The sequence below is a fragment of the Schistocerca gregaria genome, chromosome 5 (genome assembly GCF_023897955.1).
Source record: "Schistocerca gregaria isolate iqSchGreg1 chromosome 5, iqSchGreg1.2, whole genome shotgun sequence".
NCBI classification, from domain to species: domain Eukaryota; kingdom Metazoa; phylum Arthropoda; class Insecta; order Orthoptera; family Acrididae; genus Schistocerca; species Schistocerca gregaria.
Window position 1 is genome coordinate 462,487,361 of NC_064924.1, and position 22,115 is coordinate 462,509,475.

Genomic DNA, 22,115 nt, shown 5'->3' on the forward strand with positions numbered 1-22,115 from the left:
GTACACTGATGTTGATCATTGAGGGTTTGTGTGTTTAAATTATCTTCATCAACACCGGCAGTCTTCCTGAACATAGAGACACACTACTGTCAAAACAGTCCTCCTTACAACGAGAAAACCATTTTCTTGCAGTGCTCTGTGCAATGGCATTATCCCCACACATGGCACAAATATTTCTGGCAACTGTAACCCCTCTACTAAACTCAAACAGAAGAATACCTCAGAAACATTCCTATTTCTTCTTTTTTCTAGAATCCACAGCTTGTTTCACTATCTCTGAGTGACAAAACAACAATATGCTAACTCAAATAGCAACACAAAAAAAAGAAAAAAAAAAAAAAAAAAAGAGAGAGAGAGAGAGAGACAATTGATAAATAAACCATTAGCAAACTGGGAAACAAACATGCACAACAAAAACACTACAAACATGTACACCAATCTAATACATTTATTCACATTAAATTTTGCAAACAGAATCCACATATACTAGCCAATGTACCAGCAAAACTACGTCATTGTAAAACACATGGTTCAGAAGATGTAATGTCTATGATCATGGGCCAGAGCCCAAATGCAACTCGAGCCTGTCATGAAAGTCATATCCTGAAGGTCTTTCTGGCTAACTGAGTCCGATTTTGAAGTAGTACACTGCCCTGGGTAATAACATGGCAACGCTCATGGATTAAGTCGCAAGGTACAGGTGTTAGTATATTTCTGCAGACAAGTGGCATACGGCTTAGACCACTGACAGACTGTCAGCAGTCTGCAATGCAAGGCCAGTTCTGCACTGATGAGCCAGCAAGTTTATGCGATGAAGTGTTGAGGCAGGCTCACAATTATCTTAGCAGCGCATAGATGTTGTCTACCTACTGGCATCATTTTGTAGAAAATTATTGATGGAGAATGCACAAGTAGGACCTGAAGCAATATGTGAAAACTGCATACCCACTGCATAAAGGGCTGAGATCAAACTTCAGCAAATTGTATTACAGTGACTACCGGAGGTCAACAGACGTTTCCAAATGATTGGTATGGATATTTGCACAGACACTGGCAGGGAATTAATGTATACTAACAACAACTGATCATTTTACGGAACATAGTTCTTATTATAGGAAACAGCAATCTATAATTATTATAAATAAACTGGAAGCAGTCTTGATCGCATAAATTTTTTAATGTGGTGACCAGCTCCAGTCTTATTATAACTGTCTGCTGGAGGCGGCAGCACATGGCAACCCTCTTGCTTGTGGCTGGTGGTGTACTGCCACAGTCTGTTCTGAAGATTACCTTATAATAAGATCAAAACAGGTCTCCACATTAAAAAATTTGTGTGATCAAGAATGCTTCCAGTTTATTTACAACTGATCACTTTTCGTGTTATTTGGCTATGACTGTTGCATGAAGCCAGTAGGCAGAGAAGCACCTGACACAGTGGTGAACCATTTTGGATCACTGGAAACTGACAATTTATCTGGGCATCTATTCCATGTCAGAGTTAATAAAACAATTATGAGGTGTGATGAAAATGGAACAGGGGATATTTACTTTTCTTAAAAATCTTTATTTATTCATCAACATCAACTTTGTCCCCTTCAAAGTAAGAGCTTTTTTCCAATCTTGGTTGCACTTCAGGAACTCATTTTTCGTTATGGCATTCAGCTCCTCCAGCAATTCTGTTTTTATCCCGACAATGGTGGTAAAATGATTACTTTTCATGGTTACTTTTTAGCCTCAGGAACAGAAACATTGCAGGGGGCCACGTCCAGCAAATACGGTGGCTGAGGTAACAATTGCTTTTTTTATTGCCAAAAAATCATGATCAAGCATTGAGGCAATTTAAAAAAGTAGTTTTGCCATAACTCTTGTCATTTTCTTCAGACTGCTTCAGGATCATACAAACGGTGCACAACTTCCAGGTAGTATTTCTTATTGACCGTACAGCCATAATGCAGGAACTCATGATCCACTATCCCATTGTAATTGAGGGAAATGGTGAAAAGAACCTTCACATGTGATCGAACGTGTTTATTTTTTTTTTTTTTTTTATTTTTTGTCTTGGCTCTTCAGGAAGTTTCCAATGGGATGAATGGGCCTTGGTTTCAATGTCATACCTACATACTCATGTTTTGTCATCTGTTATAACAGACCTCCTTTAGAAGTTCTGGATCATTGTAGACTTGATTCAGCAATTTCTGAGCAATGTCTACATGACATCAGTTTTGTTAAAAATCCAACAATTTTGAAACAAATTTTGTTACTACATGTTTCATGGCCAAAACACTTGAAAAAATTGCTTGGTATGAGCCAAAGGATATGGTGAAATCATCAGCAACCCCTTTGATGGTGCTTCAGCATTTTCCTGAACCATTTTCTTTACTTTTTCCACACTGTCATCAGTAACTGATGTGCTAGGGCGTCCATGGCAGTCATCATCTTACACATCTTCTCGACCCTCTTTGAAAGGTTTATACCACTCCAAATCTTGTCTTATTCATAGTAGAGTCACCAAAAGGCACAGTCATCATTTAGATTGCAATGGTGTATTTTATTCCATTTTTCAAGCAAAATTTAATGCAAATTCTTTGATCCATCTTTTTTGAAAGAAAAAATTCACTGAGCACCAAAAACATGTACAACCTTTTCAACTGTCAACAACGAATGAAATATTCTAAACAACTGAAAATGTAATAATACATCAGGACTGCATGTACCAAGAAGATAAAGTTTGAAAATCTGATGTATAAAGCCCTCAAAATTAAAAATTCTCATTACTTTATGATCACATCTCATACGTTTTTCACAGGCTTAGAAATTGGAAATGAGCATATTACATCCAAGATCTAATGGCAGAACAGAATGAATGTAAAGAAGCAAAGGGAAAATATGGAGTTGTTACGTGAACAGTGTCTGCCAACTTAGCTGGGTGGTCAGTGCATCTGACTGTCGTGCAGCAGGCCCAGGTTCAATTCCTGGCTAGGTCAGAGATTTTCTCTGCTCGGGGAATGGGTGTTGTGTTATCATCATTATTGTCACACAAGTCGCCCAATGTGGCATCAAGTGAGAAGACTTAACTTGATGACAGAACTTCCCCAGGCTGCCTTCAATGGCATACGATCATTTCACTCCATTTTATGTGAACAGTTGCCGTAGTGACAGGGATGCTTTCTACTATTGTATTTCTATAACTCAAAGGTACACTGAAGTACAGGAGTATTACCATACAAGGTCATTTTTAGTCCCCTTTAGAATTGTCTGAACCACTTCCTGGTAAGATGTATCGGCTGTACATTATTTACCAAGATGTTGAGGGGTATTTGGTGGTAGGTTCAAAGAGAGAATACAAAAGAGCTGGGCTTGCAGGAAGAGATACAAAAAGAGATGTCCAAGCTGCCCAAGTACTAAGTTGGACAATGTGTAATGAGTAATGTTGGTAAATCCCTTTGTTACGATGGGAAAAAACAAAGAAATTTCATTACACAGTACCAAGGGCCTTACTCAGTAACCGAAATGACCCCTGTGGTCAACGTTAAGTTACAATTCCCAACCTGGTATGTACTACTGTAGTGCACATAGGACCATTTAAAGGTGGCCTGAAAGCCCTGCCTCAGCTGCAGGTGGCTTCCTCCAAAGGGGAGTGAGTGAAATGGGGGAGAAGAAATACAAGGCCCAGCAAAAACAAATTAGCCCTATGATTACTCCAGCTTATCCATATGCTCTAGGGCCACAGTGTGGTCTAGTGAGCTAATTGAGGATTTTCTCTTCCTCTAGGGCACAATATGTATGCAAAATTTATCTGTTCTTTCTCATATTCGTTACTGCGCGCGCGTGTGTGTGTGTGTGTGTGTGTGTGTGTGTGTGTGTGTGTGTGTGTGTGTGTGTGTGTGTGTGTGTGTGTTTTGATTATATTTGTGCACATTAAGAAATAGTGAGATTCAAATCATAAAAAGTATTAAATTTATGAAGGAGGTTTATAAGCAAGCATAGGGAAAACATTTTTCTGTAGTTAAAATGTATGTTTAAAAAAAATGTTAAAGGAAATTTTAGGTGAGACCTCTATTTATGAGGAATGTGTAATGTTGTTAATGCTACAAAGAAATTTAGCACCAATGATTTCAAGCTCAGTAATGTGTACACGAATGTGCAGAACTCAGCTAAGACAGTTAATAATGTTATTTTCAAATCATATTTAATGGATAATATTAGTTGAGAAATTTGTATGTCTGAAGATAGGGGATGTACTGCTGGCTGCAACGGACCAGCACTTGCAAAGGGTAGGCCCACAAGGCTCTTTTCAATGGCAGACCCAGCAGCTGTCATTTGCATATGCTATGACCAGAGTCAGTTAAGCAACATGGAATGATCAGAACTGCAAAGGCAGGGTCTGATAATAATCAATGGCACTCATTGTGACATCTTGGGTCATCTGTTCCTGCTAACTGCCACCATTACTGGAACCACATCCATAAATATCACCTTTTCCTTACTCTACTGACCTGCTTATGCCTCAAAATTCTCTCTCGATAAATCTGACCTACCTAAACGCCACTCTGGAGTCAGCCCTTCTCACCTCCGCAGAACAAATGCCAGCCATCCAGAATGATTGGACTTTGAGGGAGCTAATACAACCACACACTTGGGAATATATGACAGCACAGTAATGAACATTAGCACAGACTCATCACATGGGGAACCTCCGTACCAGTCACACTCTTAATTTTGCAATGTCTATTACTGTCTCAGAGACAGAACTGCACAGATCCCACCCCTCACAATCTTCCACCTGATGGCTCACAGTAAGCATAGGGTCCTGTGAGGAAGTAGCTTAGTTGTTGAAGTGTTGTAGAAGGACTAAAAATAATGTAACTTAAGACTAACACAATGCGTCCACGAAAGAGTGTGAAAGTTAACTGGTTCTAGATACAGCAGCAGAGAGAATTCGGAGGGCTGAATTTTTCCACAAGGAGAAGAATGGTATGGTGTGAGCCTTCCGCAAGAAGACTCATTTCTGTAAGCAGTCACTTGCTACAATAAGGTGGTATTATATTGCATCACAGCATCCACATAGGTGCCACCAGCTGCCTGGCTGTCCGTATCACTTTAGCATGCGGTGTATGGCTGCCCAGCAAGGCCGGTCATTGGGTCACATCAGTGAGTCAGTGTTTGCTGTAGTGTTGGCTTCCGCCACAAGGCCACTATCACAGCATCATTATCCTGACAGGACTGCCTACTGTGGAGTCCAGCCACAGCACAAACAGGTCAAGGGTCAAACTGAGGTGCTCCTAACCACCTTGCCACGGGGCACCCGCCTCGCATCACAGACATCTATGCTACCATCACACACCACAGCTCGGGGAGGTGGCCAACATGTCCTGTACTCAGCCGGCTCCACCAGCTCCCGACACAACTCTGCTCAACCACTCTGCTGCCCAGTCAGGAATACTCGTGCTACAAGTTTGGTTCACTGTTGTGTCGAACTGGGCACAGTCGGTATTTATGTCTCCATGACAACACTTCACAGCCGAAGTCCACAGATTTCGACGTCCATCACCCACCGCTGACCAGAGGGGGCACAAGCTACTAACTTGAACTGCTGAAAAGTAGTAAAGGGATTCTGCTGTCACTGAGTGGCTTTTGACTCACCTCGACCCACCATTCTCCACCAGAAAACGCTAGCCAGCACCCTTTACACTAAGACTGTGATGAGATGAACTGTAAGGAATTGTCCCAACCACTCATCCCCTTTTTCTTTTCATGTTTCGCATCATCATCTAAGCCAAACGTACTACTCAACCTGGTTTCTCTTCAAGGTTTATGCAGTGTCCATTTTCACTAGTTAGTCCATCTCTTCTGTGGTTGTCTTGTTCATTTAACCAGTCTTATTTGTTTGCCCTCTTGTTTAGGAACCCTTTAAAAAAACTGGCTGGCTATTAACATTGAATACATGGATTACAAAAAATGCAAAAAGTTGGTCCAAGCTGAGTTTTTCTGTAAAGACCGATGCTGCAATGGCAGAACAATGTGCTCCGTCACTTCATGAAATTTTTTCACGTGGTTAACTGAAAAAATACCAAATGTTGGATCAAATAGCTGCATTTGTGTCCCAACCATAAGATATTTTTCACAGCCAAAAATGTCTATTTCACTGAATGCAGCCACAGAGAAGAGAGAGTCTACTAGAAACAAAGTGTGTAAGTAACACAAAAAGGAATATGTACAGACTCATAGTTGGTACAAATGTTTCTCATGTAGTCAAATGACACAAAACAGTTATTAATGGGTAATACTATACTATTATTTCATGAACCACCGAACTAATTTGATATATGCTATCAGCAAAATAGTAGCTAAAAGTGATGATTAAGATGAAGGAAAGAATTCTGTAAAGGAGTGGAAAGTTAGAAAGTGGCACCCAAGCATAAACCTCACAAAAAATATTTAAATGTATGTATGTACATACATGGTGACTCAGCTGCCCCTACCAATGCTTTTTTATGCAACCTGCAATGTTATATCTGGCCTTCAAAAACCATGTGTGAGATTTTGATATTATCTTGCTTACTGCACGCAGTCTATTAGTGACACAGAAGAAATGCACATGACCTCTTTGTAGAAAATTTAATGTAGTTTGTCCTTTATAAGCCACTGGCCGAGTCTAGTATTTACAAATTCTGAAACTTATATTTGTATAAATTTTGTTTAACAATTTTGTGAAATTTAACAATATAAAATAAACAATTACATCATTGAACTTGTGCGGCCTTCTGACTACAAAACTACTGTGTTTATAATGGTTAAGTTTGAAGGAAGGAAGGAAGGCTGACTTTAATGTCCCGTTGACATTGAGGTCATTAGAGACTGACCACAGTTGCCAATTGGGCAAGGAAATTGACTATGTCCTCTCAAAGGAACCATCCCACCATTTGCCTGGTACAATTTGGGGAAATCACAGAAAATCTAAATCTGGATCGCCGGAGATGGGTTCGAACCATTGTCTCCGTGAATGCAAGTCCAATCTGCTAACCACTGCACCACCTTCCTCAGTACTCCTCAGTACATTTGGACTGAATTGTCAATCCAATTAGTTTTAGTGTAACATTTCCAAATGTCTCTTTTCTTTCATTACCTTCATGGCCACATTAACAAAATAGCCGACTTTGCCGGTAGTGTAATGATCCAATCAATAGAGACCGCAAAAGTTTAAATACTGGGAATAGTTTGTGTAGTCACAAATTTTTGCACAATGGCAGGAGGAAGTGCCACGAACAACATACTAGAAATCTTGACTGGTGAGGGACGAGGGTGGAGGTGGAGTTGGATTTGAAGATAACTTTTGTATGTTTCTCTTTATTAACTCAAAAACTATGACCTCCAGAAAAAAAAGCTTTCCAGTACAAATTTTAACTACATTAAATTTCCTACAAAAATGGCGTAATCATTTTTTTCTGTAGGATTATTAGTTTGTGCATAGCAAGTGAGAGAATATGAAAATTTCGGGTGTGGTTTCTGAATGTCAGATATGAGACTACGGGTAACAAAACTCTCCTAAAGACAAAGCTCAACTTCAGCAATAAGCAACAATAAATCAACTTTAATGTGATGATAATTTCAAATTATGGCCATTTTATGGCACTTACAAGACAGTTTTCTGACTTTCATAGAAATATTGATCTATTGGTTACCATTATACAAACTATCTTACACAAATTTAGTGGGATCTGTTTACAAAGAAAATGGGAAGAATGACAAACTAACAGGCTTTAGATTCACTGCCCGACTTACTTTATGCTCTGGTGATTGCACTGGAGATGATTCTTTCATTCTCTCCAAGGTCCGTGACAAAACATTATTCTGGTCATCAGACTTTTCATTCTCCCTAGAAGGACTATTGTCACTAACACCTGTGACTGTAAAAATTTTTTTTTTAAAAAATGCAACCTGTCAAGTTTCAGTTGTATAGTTTCAAGTACATAGAGATGTGTTCAAAATAGAACAAAATTTCTTGTTTACCTTTGCTGTTAAACTCACTTGGTGAAGTAGGAACAACACCCATTCTTGCTTCAGCAATAAGCTTTCGTGCTCTTTCTCTTAACTGTTGCTGCCTCTCCTCATCATCCTGTAACACCAACAAACAGTAAAATGTAACAAATTTATAAGGACTGAGTGATCTCAGCATTGTTTTTAATTGGATTTTTAAATTACTATGTAATGTTATCTACAAAGTGTTGATTGAGAGTTGTGGTAGTCATATAAGAATGCTGTAACACTGTGTGCGTGCGCAAGGCCATGGGCATGAGGGCTGTTGGGGTGCAGTGAGATAGCATGAACAGTGATAAGAAGAGGTCCAGGAGGTAATGGGGTGGGGATTGGTGAATGAAGCCGTTATTATCTTTCAAATACAGGGGACAACAATTTACTCACAAGCACACATTGAAGTTGCAGTCCATCTTAATAATTATTTAAAAAAGTAAAATAAGTGAAAATTGATTGTGTGACTGCTCAGATGGTGGCAAGCACAACTCTGAATGGAATATAACAAAAAATTATGCACCACAATGCACATGAACAGACCATACAGGAGATAAGTTAAGGGACAGATTGTGCTTCAATGCCAAGAAGGATGACAATGCTGGTGACAAAACAAGCTTGTAAAGACACAGACAACAGCTGAGAAGCCAAGTTAGAATTTGTTGTGGAAGTTAGGCTCCGTAATTAAACTTAATCTTATGGTAAGATTTTTTGTGGTAAGGATAGAAGAAACTTCTACAGTCTTCTTAAGTGGATGCACTGTTAACAGTTTTCATTTGTGGGAATCAAGATGGTGACATTAAATCTTGAACTTGTTCTTCTCTAGTTTATGTCCAATATTTCTACATCACAAAGAAAACAGAGAAACAACTTACACCGTTTGAGAGAATAGTATGAGTTAAGAAAATAAAAATAGTGTTTTGGAGTCTATGGGGCAACTGGCAATAAAATCAGTTGAAAAGAGAAGAAATGAATGAATGAGCAGCAAAAAACTCAAAGATGACAGGGCCCATGGAAAGAGTTTTCAAATTAACCAAACCTCATTCACACTATCTACATAGCATAGCTGTCTGGCACTGCAACAGCCAGAAGCCATCTTGCTCATACAATTTGTGATTACCTCCACTACAAAATATATGCTATAGACCAAGTTGTTATCAGTTTTTTTAATTCAGTCAGTGTGTAGTATCACTTAAGTAATAACATCAAGAACTTGCTCAAGAGCAATGCATGAGAATTTTTAATTTGCTGTCCATCATCTACTTTCTTGCTCCTTCAGTGAAAATTATAAAAGGAATTATCCAGCATTATTCAGATTACTCCTGTCTTGTTCTTGGACTGTTACTGATACTGATTCTTATCTATGTTTCCATAGGCACATGGCCACCAAACTGTATTGTGGCTTATTTGTATTAATAATTTGGTAGACTCAATTTACATTCAAATTCAAAATTCTTACTGGGACCAACCTTGTCATTAATACATGCATTATAGTCTTTACAGATATTACAATTTCCTTTGTTTGAGTGTGAATTACTGATATCATTTACCAAGCAAAGATTCTCACTTGTGTGGTTTAAAGATGATGCAAGACGTAGATCTAAGTCTGATTTAGAGAACGTTAACAAGTTACTGGAACTTCAGGCAATATTTATGTGGTCAATATTTTCTGCATTTAGCTACTAACATCATTACTAGAAAATATACAAAGAGTGATAAAAAAATTTCTGTTTGAAGGCCATACAGTCCAGAATCAGTATGCCAATCATGCAAAATCATAGTGAGTATTGAGGCAATCATCCCTCTGATACACCAGATTGAAGATACCTGCTGCATGAAGAAGTCCGTAGCTGCCTGCTGCACATCCTCATCAGATAGGAATTTTTTGACACTTCAAGGCTTTTCTTAATGGACTGAAGGCATGATAATCGCATGTGGACTATAAGGTGGGTGCTCAAATGTCTCAAACTTGAGTTGGCGTAACTTCTGCATTATATTTGTGATATGGGGATGTGTCTTGTCATGAACTTGCCGCAATATTCCAACACAATGGCTTTTCAACAGACATGCTCCCTCATGCACATTCTTCATTCTCTAAAGGATGTCTAGACAGTGTTTGCCCTTCAGTAGCCAGGAAAAGAATAACAGCATAATGGTCCTGTTTGGACTCGTCATTTGGTCATAATGTTACCATAGATCATGTTTCCACATATAACGTATGCATGTCAGAAAGACACAAATACTACATTAATCCCTTGCCTACACGTCATGTCAGTGTTTATATACTAACATCCAAACTGTTTATATACTCACATCCAAACCATGCTACACTGCACATACACTGCAACAACTCCCACAAATGGAAACTTTTTTATCATCCCTTACAAATTAAGGGGTAAGCAATACAAAATATCTGGTAGTACTTACATCACACGTTTTATCAACAAGTACTAGTCAACATATTTTACTGCAAACTATTCACTTACATGATATCGGTTCCACCCATTAAGGAAGCAAGCAAGCAAGCAAGCAAACAAACAAACACACGCACACACACACCTCATCCCAGTACCATCATTTCAACAGAAAAACTGATTTTTTTCCTCATAGTACATTTGAATTTTATTCTGAAGGTTAATCTGTTTCTGTCTTTCTGAGGTAAAATAGTACCTTATGGCTGATGAATTCTACTAATATTTCACAAAAGGTGAATGTATTCACAGTCTGGGCCACACCAAACCAGAGGCAAGGAGATACATTGTGAAACAGAAAATTAAACAGGAATATAAATTAATTATCATGACCTGCTCTAGTTTGGCTCACTTCTGTAGTAACGTATGAAACTGCTTTGTATGCCATTAGCAAATATGAATAATTTTTGTACGTTAATCCTGAAACAACTGTTTTTGCACATATAATGGTCAGTATTTTATACAACATTTCCAATATTAATACATATAAACTGCAGTTCATTTAAAAGGAAGAATGACAACCAAATTATACATACCTTGACTGGTGACTGAACTGTTAAATGGCTGTTAGTCCCACGAATTGTTACTTCTCTTCTGGCTTGTTCCAGGAGCTGACGAGCACGCTCTCTCAATTCATCATGACGTGTTAGAATTTGCTGACCAAGCATCAGTTACATTATTATTATTATTATTATTAATATTATTATTATAGATAATTACATATTTAGTTGTGAAGAAAACTCACATGCAGTGAATGACATATTGTTCTGTTTTTCAGAAAGCAAAAAGTTCAACTTTATCTAGACAAACAAAACAATATCACTGTGTCTACAATTAAAACAGTCTCTCACAAATACAAACAATGTTACAAGCATGGCAAGGGGAGGAATCATAACTGGATGCTATAATAAGAGAGTACTCTTTTTTTACTACTACAAAAATTTCACACACCAGTTTAATATTCACAGCAAAGTAATAACTCACATGCCGTGTAAGTGGTTCACTATGGGCTGGTGAAGCAGGCTGGTCCTGCAAGTCTGGATTCTCTTTGTTCATCTTCGTATCATATGATTTAACAGATTGCTGAAAACAGAAACAAAGCCCATCAAGGTAGCTATCACTAAACACGTTAAGGGATTTCTTACGTATTTCTCACAAATTTGGACAGCAATTTTCCAAAGACTGCAGGCATATCCTGTTGACAAAGAACACACAAACATACTAATTTAGTAAACACAAAAGAGGAAGTCAGTGACAACTATGCTGTTACAGCTTTAACAATGAAAGGGCTTTGCCCTCTCTCTTTTCTCACATGCATTTAAAATATAATACACTTCAGAACAGAAAGGTACCATGTGTGCAAAGCAGGATTACCTTTCCCATTAGGGAGTGGAGCCATCCCTCGAGGTCATAAAGCCAACAATATCAAATGGTTATCTTTAACTGAATCTGTTGACGGAATGTGGAGGAATGTACAAAAAGATTCCCCTCATCAAGTGGGGAATATAAATAAATTTTGCAGATTATATGGGCAAATATCATTTATTTCCAGAGTTTAAAAAGATGGAGCATTAATACATAAAATTTATGAATACTGTATAACACAGTTTATAAATTGTGCCAAGAAAGATTGTGAGGAATGGTTTAATCGCCATATCAGGAAGTTGCTACAAAAGCAATGAGTAATTCATCAGAGGTGTAAATGATGTCAAAGCCTCATTTGCAAATAAAAAGTGAACAAAGCCAGGAAGCCATAAGGAGATAAATATGCGAATCATTGAAAGTAAAATTCTATCTATCACTCAGACATACTGAGATAAGTGAATGTGGATCAACTAAAATGACTCAACACAAGAGAAAATGTAGGTGAATCAAATATGATTCCTGCATAATCTTACATAGAATATTTCTCTCTTTCTATCAGCAAATTATCACTGGTTACAGGATCAATGAACAGTTCAAAGTGACTAGAAAAAGGTGATAGTCATTCTCCAATTTTCAAGAAGGGTGACTGGACAAATGCCAATAACTATAGGGCATACTGAAAGTATCAATCTGTTATAGAATTACGAATCACATTTTATGTATTTGTATTATAACTAAGAGACGGAAAATCTCTTCTGAAGGAATCTACATGGATTTTGTGAAGCTCAACTCATTATGTTCAACAACAGGATAAGCACAGCATTCCTTGATTTCTGGAAGATATTTAATACAGTGGCATACAAGGCACCTAATGTACAAAATAGAAGAGTATGCAATACCAGATCAGCTTTAGGGCTGGACCAGACGAGTCCCAGCCTACGGAACTCAGCACATAATTCTTAATGAGGAGAAAATAGCTTCGGGTGTATCCCATGGGAGCATAATAAGATACCTGCATTACTTTAACAACTATGTTGAAACTGACAATTTCTGAAATTATTACATTAGTGGATTGATACAAAAATGGGCCCTGTAACTGCTGTTAAGGTTTCAAGGTCATGGTCTTTATCAGCATACTAATAACCATTGCAAATGTCATAAGTAAAAAAAATTATAAGCTTGTCATTCAGAATATCACAAAACATGGTTTTTACTGTCACATTTGGCAGTCTCTCTGTCTTTGTGGGATCCTCAAGTTCCAGAAAATTATACTCAATTTCAGACATCATTTCCAACATTGCCCTCTGTATGCAAGGACTATTTACACTTATTTTTTGCTTAATATTTCTCCCAATATTCCATGTACGTTTCTTTCTATATTCTAAGTAATCCATATGAACACTGCCATCATGTGTTTCTCCTCACCAAATGAACCACAAACCTGCTTGGATATCAACTATATTGAACAGTATATAGCAAATACTTACATTGTCTTGGGACAAGCGATAGAGGGACACCGTATTTGTTGGAGATTTCTTTTCTTCGCCATCATTTTTAGGACTGAAACAAACAACCCAAGTGGGTTCCTTTAAAACCAGTACTAAGGGACATCAACTACAACACAACACACAACACAGCAATGTGGAGGTGTTTTATGGGATTTTATACTATCCCCCAGACAAAGTAATTTTTCCTTTTTTTGGTCTTTTTATATATATGATAAATATACTGTGTATATCTGAAATCCTCATATGCTTATATGTGATGTTACTTTCTAAAATTAATGTTCACTAAGTAGGTTACATGCCACTGATGCTGAAGAGTTTATTATATATTTTACTTTAAGATATTTTCAACATTTACGATACCCACAAACTATGAGCACTTGAAAATGTGAGCCAGCTAAGAATTATTTGTTGAAAGATTGATATTCTTTGTTTTCCAAAAAAAAAGGGGAATTAACACAGCTTTCAAACAAACAATGGAAAATCCAAGATATAATAATGCCAATATTATGAAACACAATATTTTCTACTCACCATCTACACTATATGGTGAATAACAACTATTCTTTTCATAATGTTGTCAATTTTCAGAAGTAGTTCTCATATGAGGTAATCACAGTCTAGAATTTTAGAATCTATAAATCCTATTCTTTCCCAAATTCAATGTAGTAGTTCTGTTGCCCTGATGTTTCTGAATACGAAAATGTATAATTTCACTAAACTAACACATTAGTTTACAAAATATTCAAATTAGAAAATTCAAGTTTCCAGAAAATTTTACACGGCCTTGGATGATTGAATTGCACATTCAACATTATGCACCATAAAGCAGAACTAGCGGTTTTTGCCATTTTTAGACCATATAGTTTATCGTTAATCAGAAAAACTACCTTATCTAACACATATATGAGTTACCTATTTTTCATGCCTTTTAGATTATTAGATAATTATAACTACGAGTCATTTGCATTTTTTGCAAAAGCTTCACTCCACATGCATCTACATATAAAAAATATGCACAAAGTCAGTCCTGCAGAATTATATTAGGCTAGATGGAGCTTATGTATAAGGTGCTGACCTGGTGTTAAGAGCCTTGATAACAACTCAAAGCACTTATTTAGTCATCGGCAAGGGAAGAAGGAGATTTGGAAGACTACTGAGGCATTGAATAAACAGGTCAGTAATGTTAAAATCTCCGTATCTGAAGAAGGAAATTACCTATTCATACACTAAGCTCTGATCACCAGAGTACAGAGGGATTCTCCTGTTATTGTGAGGGATCAACCCTCTGAGCCTGAATTTCAAACAAGTGAGGTGTTGCCTAATGGGATAACCACTGTTTTTTAATGATTATGTATAAGGATTTATGTTTTATTGTTCCAGGTGAGCGTCCAGCTGCCTGCTCACTAGATGCATTCTGGAGGCCTAGCTGGAACAGTCCACATCACGAGATCACAATGGAATTTTTATGTTCTGTTAATGTCGGATTCTACATTATCGAACCAGAATGGTTTTGTATGTAACTAAAAAAGAAAGACACTATTGATTATAGTCTCACCTTATAACATACTAATCTATATTAAATTCAAGATAAATATATGTAGCCTATTCTCAACTGATGTATAGTTTTGTAGACTCAAGCTTAGCAATATTTATGCAAACATGTATCAACAAACTTCTTACTTAAAGTTTGTGTGTGTGTGTGTGTGTGTGTGTGTGTGGTGTGTGTGTGTGTGTGTGTGTGTGTGTGTGTGTGTTTCCTCGCACATATCTCCTAAACCTTTGGATCAATGTCAACCAAACTTGGTACATATATTCCTTACAGTCAATCACTGTGGGGGTAACAACTGTCTACTTATTACAGTTCAGGACATAGACGTCACAAAAAATGAGAAGCAGGAAAACTGCTGCATCATGCATTTACTTTTATATCCACATATGACACTGAATGTACCTACAAAATTATATCAATGTGAGAAATACAGATCAGGAGATATGATGTCATCAACACTGAGATGCAGGAAAAAATGCTGTGTCACATATGAAATTTTAAGACATTTACTGCTTATTACTAGGACACTCCTACAGTGGAGTCAACTTATGGAAACACTTGACACCTGTTAGCACTTTTGGCAGCTTTCGACTATGAAGTTGAGTAGAAAAGTATTCATTGCTCAAAAACGTGTAATCAGAATAATTGCTGGAGCCCACCCACGGTCATCTTGCAGACATCTATTTACGGATCTAGGGATCCTCACAGTATATATATTCACTTATGAAATTTGTTGATAATAATCCAGCCCAGTTCAAAAGTAATAGCAGTGTGCATAGCTATAACACCAGGAGAAAGGATGATCTTCACTATGCAGAGTTAAATCTGACTTTGGCAAAGAAGGGGGTAAATTATGCTGCCACAAAAGTCTTTGGTCACCTACCAAACAGCATCAAAAGCCTGACAGATAGTCAACCAACATTTAAAAATAAATTAAAAGAATTTCTAGATGACAACTACTCCTACTCATTGGCTGAATTTTTAGATATAAATTAAGGGAGGGAAAAAAAACTAACTTAAGCATTAGTGTCATGCAATATTTTGTGTAATGTAATATCTTGTACAGACATCTTTCATTAACCTGACACGTTCCACATCATTACGAAGTATCGTATTCATGATCTATGGAACAAGTATTAATCTAATCTAATCTAATCTAATCTAAGTGCAAACGGCTATAGGCCTAAACAAAAGCCATCTAAAGAGCTATGAAGATGCGTTGAACATAGACACATTTACAAAATCACACTGTAGACATGTGAAGCAGCTGCACCGAGTATACAGATCATCTCACACAGAATCTACTGTATGAGTACACATAAGGTTTCAGTTTTACAAGGGTGGTTTAAAAAGTTCTTGGAACGGGATAGAAAAAAAGTACTTGCATCACTGAAACTTTTTTTATTTTTCAATGTAGTCTCCATGTAGATTAATGTACTTGGTCCAATGATGTTCCAGTGCCTTGACCGCATCTCGAAAATGAGTTTCCTCCAGGTCTGCAAAATAGTTGTCAACTCTAGCTATCAATTCTTCATTTGAAGTGAATCTTCATACACCAAGAAAAATTTTCAGTTTTGGGAAGAGATGGAAGTCCAATGGAGCTTTATCAGGTGAATAAGGTGGGTGTGGCAACAATTCATACCTTAGCTTGAGTAATTTTGCAATGGTGACAGCACATGCGTGTGGGCACACATCAAGAGTTGCGGCACCCATCTTCCAGATATTTTTTTCATTTATAATTCTTCAGTTAAAATGTGATATAACCTTTCAGATGATATCTGGCAAGCATGAGCAATTTCATGCACTTTTAATCGGTGATCCTCCATGACCATTTTGAGCACTTTTGCAATGATTTCTGGAGTACACACACATCTTGGCCGACCACTGTGCGGATCATCTTAACTCTCCTGACCAAATTTAAATTCATTTGTCCACTTGGGCACAATTGAATATGAAGGAGCAGAGTCCCCCAGTGTATTCTGGAAATTGGCATGAATGTCCTTTGCTTTCATACCTTTCTTTACGAAGTACTTAATCACTGCTCGAATCTCTATTTTTTTTTATTTATTTATTTTTTTTTTGTTAATACTTGTTCCATAGATCATGAATACGACACTTCGTAATGATGTGGAACGTGTCAGGTTAATAAAAGATGTCTGTACAAGAAATTACATTACACAAAATATTGCATGACACTAATGATTAAGTTTTTTTTTTTTTTTTTTTTTTTTTTTTTTTACTTACTTTATATCTAAAAATTCAGCCAATGAGTAGAAGGAGTTGTCATCTAGAAATTCTTTTAATTTATTTTTAAATGTTAGTTGGCTATCTGTCAGGCTTTTGATGCTGTTTGGTAGGTGCCCAAAGACTTTTGTGGCAGCATAATTTACCCCTTTCTGTGCCAAAGTCAGATTTAACCCTGCATAGTGAAGATCATCCTTTCTCCTGGTGTTATAGGTATGCACACTGCTATTACTTTTGAATTGGGTTGGATTATTATCAACAAATTTCATAAGGGAATATATATACTGTGAGGTTACTGTGAGGATCCCTAGATCCTTAAATAGATGTCTGCAGGATGACCGTGGGTGGGCTCCAGCAATTATTCTGATTACACGTTTTTGTGCAATGAATACTTTTCTACTCAACGATGAATTACCCCAGAATATGATGCCATACGAAAGCAGTGAATGAAAGTAGGCATAGTAAGCTAATTTACTGAGATTCTTATCACCAAAATTTGCAATAACCCTAATAGCATACGTAGCTGAACTCAGACGTTTCAGCAGACCATCAATGTGTTGCTTCCAGTTTAACCTCTCATCAATGGACACACCTAAAAATTTTGAAAATTCTACCTTAGCTACAGACTTCTGTTCAAATTCTATATTTATTACTGGAGTTTTGCCATTTACTGTACGGAACTGTATATACTGTGTTTTATCAAAATTTAAAGAGAGTCCGTTTGCTGAGAACCACTTAATAATTTTGTGAAAAACATCATTTACAATTACATCACTTAGTTCTTGGTTTTTGGATGTTATTACTATACTTGTATCATCAGCAAAAAGAACTAACTTTGCATCTTCATCAATGTGGAATGGTAAGTCATTAATGTATATCAAGAACAGTAAAGGACCTAAGACCGAACCCTGTGGGACCCCGTGCTTGATAGCACCCCAGTTTGAGGAATCAGCTGTTTTAACATTACACGAACCACTTATTTCAACTTTCTGCATTCTTCCAGTTAAGTATGAATTAAACCATTTGTGCACTGCCCCACTCAAACCATAATGATTTAGCTTATCTAAAAGAATTCCATGATTTACACAATCAAAGGCCTTTGAGAGATCACAAAAAATACCAATGGGTGATGTCCGGTTATTCAGAGCATTTAATATTTGATCAGTGAAAGCATATATAGCATTTTCTGTTGAAAAGCCTTTCTGAAAACCAAACTGACATTTTGTTAGTACTTTATTTTTACAAATATGGGAGGCTACTCTTGAATACATTACTTTCTCAAAAAATTTTGATAGAGCTGTCAGAAGAGAGATTGGGCGGTAGTTGTTGACATCCGACATATCCCCCTTTTTATGCAATGGTTTTACAATGGCATATTTCAGTCTATCAGGGAAAACACCCTGCTCCAAAGAGCTATTACATACGTGGCTGAGAATTCTACTTATCTGTGGGGAACAAGCTTTAAGTACTTTGCTGGAAATGCCATCAATTCCGTAAGAGCTTTTACTTTTCAGTGAGTTTATTATTTTACTGATTTCAGAGGGAGAGGTTGGTGGAATTACAGCTGTTTCAAACTGTGCAGGTATGGCCTCTTCTATTAATAGCCTTGCCTCTTCTAGTGAAGATCTAGATCCTATTTTCTCCACAACATTTAAAAAATGATTATTCAAAATATTTTCAATTTCTGATTGTTTGTTAGTGCACTTGTCATTCAATTTTATTGCACTAAAGTCTTCCCGTGCTCTTGGTTGCCCTGTTTCCCTTTCAATAATATTCCAAATTGCTTTAATTTTATTATCAGAGTTACTGATCTCAGACATGATACACATGCTTCTGGACTTTTTAATAACTTTTCTTAATACCGCACAATAGTTTTTATAATATTGAACAATTTCGGGGTCAGTACTCCATCTTGCTGTTAGATACAGTTCTCTTTTGCGGTTGCAAGATATTCTTATTCCTTTAGTTAGCCAAGGTTTTTTATATGTTTTCTTGGAATTATGTTTAACTATTTTCTTGGGAAAACAATTTTCAAATACCCTTAAAAATGTATTGTGAAATAAGTTATATTTCAAGTTTGCATCGGGTTCCTTATACACTTCATCCCAGTCTAGCTGCTGTAGGCTTTCCCTAAAGTTTGCAATATTTATATTGTTAATTGAACGCACTGCTTTGAAAGTCTGATTTATTATACTGCATGGAGCTATGTCATGTACTGTAACAAGCTGTGCACTATGATCTGAAAGACCATTCTCAACAGGATAAGCATTTATGTCCTTAAACTTATTTTTTCCACCTTTGCAAATCACTATGCAGGAACAAAAACAAAGCCATGTAACCACCACAGCTGTCTTCCAAGAGCACTGATTTGGAATGTGTTTACAGGCAACAATCAAATGAATATCACGTGAACAACTCATTGCACTGGCACTGACCTCTCGTGGTGATTCTGTGAACTTTTCAAACCACCCTTGTAATATAAAATTGGCAAGCTGAATACCTGAGAAATGCCAAGTTTCGTCAGCTAGCAGAATACATAAGGAACAAAGAAACACTGTATACAGCAAATTCACCAACTGCATTACCAGGTCATAAAATGCAGGTTTTAATAACTGAAATTTGCATCCTTTGTGATTTTTGTGATAAGGGTCCTGTTATACAGCACATTTCTGTGCTTAATGTCTCATCTTCATAAGCTGGAGACATCATCAGACTACCAAGGCTATATCACAATCCGGTCATTGCTTGGATATGTATAAAGATTTCCGCTTGCTTAGCTTGTTTGACTCAAACTACTATCTGAATCTTTACAGCCTCTGATGATGTCTAGATCATTACGAGAGGAAACGTTTCGCACAGAGGCATCCACTAGGCCAAGGCCTAAAATTTCTGAAGGATGACCAAGTCTGGTAGGAGGTGCTAGTGGGAGGTGTCGTGTGCGTGAGATGTGCTTGCTCATGTGAATGTGTATGTGTTCCCTTCACTGAAGAAGGCTTTGGCCGAAAGCTAAAATGCATAACAGTCTTTTGGTTGTGGCTGTCTGCAACTCAATGGGTCATCTTTACAGTGGGTAGTAATCTATCCCTTCTCTGATATTTTTGATACTCCAACCTGAGTTTCTGTTGCACTTTTTAGGTAGTGAAGCAAGAATAGTGCCTGAAAATACGTTTGCATAAAAAACCATGATTATATTTTTAAAAACATAGTGAAACTAATTAGTACAGTTGAAGTGGAAGGCTATGAATACAATAACACACTACACAAAAAACTAAATTGTGAACAACTGAGAAATACTGTCAGATAAAATTTTAATGCTGCAGTTTAGGCATAGGAGCAAACCAATAGTAATTTATTGTAGTGGCACTGTTCTACTGATAATTGTTATGCCTTGTTACAAAACGCAGCAAAGAATAGTCTAAAGAGAAATTACTATTCTCATAATAATAAACAGTACTCGGTGGATCATAGGTCTGCTAATTCTGACAGAACAACTTCCAGACATCATAACCATGGCAATTATTATGGAAATATTAAAAGGTTCACAATCTATGGTTAAATTCATCGGAGAAATTTTTGAACATTTTGAAAATCCTATCTGCTGACAAAGGCTCCACCACTATTTTTTGAACTGCAAGGATTACCTGGCAGAGGAACTTTACCAGCTGACAGATTCATTCGCCAAGAAATCCTGCTACAGTGACCCAATTCCATAAATCCAGCGACATCTCCAGTCTCCCCTCACATCCTTAGCCTCATCCCAGAACCTCTCCTGCAAGTCTATCTCTCTTGTCAGGCCTACCACTCCTCGTCCTCTTACCTTCTACATGCTTCCTGAAGTCCATAAACTCAACTACTCAGGATGGCCCATTGTGACCGGTTACTGTGCCCCCACTGGGAGAATCTCTGCTCTCACAGGCCAACAACTTCAACTGATTACCCGCAACTTACCCTCCTATACAAAAAACACCAATCATTTCCTCCACCAACTGTCCTCAGTTTCTACTCCTTTACCATTAATACCAGATCCCTGTATACTAATACCCAGATACCCCTAGTGTCACTGCTATTGAACACTAGCCTTTTCGAATGCCTGACTGACTCCAAACATACTATCCTTCCTGGTCACCATGACCAGCTATACTCTTTACCCATAATTACTTCAGTGCAAAGGCATCACCTACAAACAAATGCGTGGTATAGCGATGGACACCTGTATGGCACCATTCTACACCAACCTATTAATGGGTCATCTAGAGGAATCCTTACTAACCACCCTGAATCCCAAACCTCTTACCTGGTTCGGTCATTGATGTCATCTTCGTGCTTTGAATCAAGGGTGAGGACACCCTATCCACATTCCTCCAGAGCCTCAACACCTCCCCCTTTCACTTCACCTGGTCCTCCTCAACCCAACAGCCATCTTCCTCGATGTTTACCTCCAACTCAAATATGGCCACATCAATAGCTCCATCCATATCAAACCCACGAAATCCACTCTGACACTGCCACCACTTCCACTCCAAGAAATCCCTTCCACATAGCCTAGCCACCCATGGTCACCACACCTGTACTGATGAGCAGTTCCCCTCCAGATACACTAAGGGTCTCATTCTGGCCTTCACAGACCAAAATTATCCTCCAAACCTCGTACAGAAAAAGATTTCGCGTGACTCATCTTTCATATCACCCACCGCCTCCCAAAGGCCCACTGTCCAGTGACAAAGGAGCACTCCCCTTGTGACTCATACCACCTGTATCACCCATGACTGGAACAACTGAATCACATTCTCCATCAGGGTTTCAATTACCTCATCCCTCCTTTAAATAAGGAACATCGCTGCCCAACACAATGTTCTCCATTTCAATGACTGCCTCACTGCCTGTGCCATTTGCATCATTCCTAGCAACATAATTTTTTTCTGAATTGAGCAGGTGTGAACCTTCTCTGCA

General features: G+C 37.6%; 1 protein-coding gene across 3 annotated transcripts in view; it reads right to left on the reverse strand.

Moving 5' to 3' along the window:
• Positions 1 to 22,115, reverse strand: part of LOC126272059 (EH domain-binding protein 1) — a 197,302-nt gene that overhangs the window by 46,766 nt on the left and 128,421 nt on the right. The window contains exons 13-17 of one of the 3 annotated variants that reach the window (XM_049974582.1): positions 13,352 to 13,424; positions 11,484 to 11,582; positions 11,036 to 11,155; positions 8,029 to 8,116; positions 7,783 to 7,907 (exon numbers count right to left, since the gene is read on the reverse strand). In XM_049974582.1, coding sequence (XP_049830539.1) covers positions 7,783 to 7,907; positions 8,029 to 8,116; positions 11,036 to 11,155; positions 11,484 to 11,582; positions 13,352 to 13,424 — 505 coding nt within the window. Of the gene's footprint in view, positions 1 to 7,782; positions 7,908 to 8,010; positions 8,117 to 11,035; positions 11,156 to 11,483; positions 11,583 to 13,351; positions 13,425 to 22,115 lie in introns of all 3 variants that reach the window. The other 2 variants (XM_049974581.1, XM_049974583.1) reach the window with 2 other exon arrangements.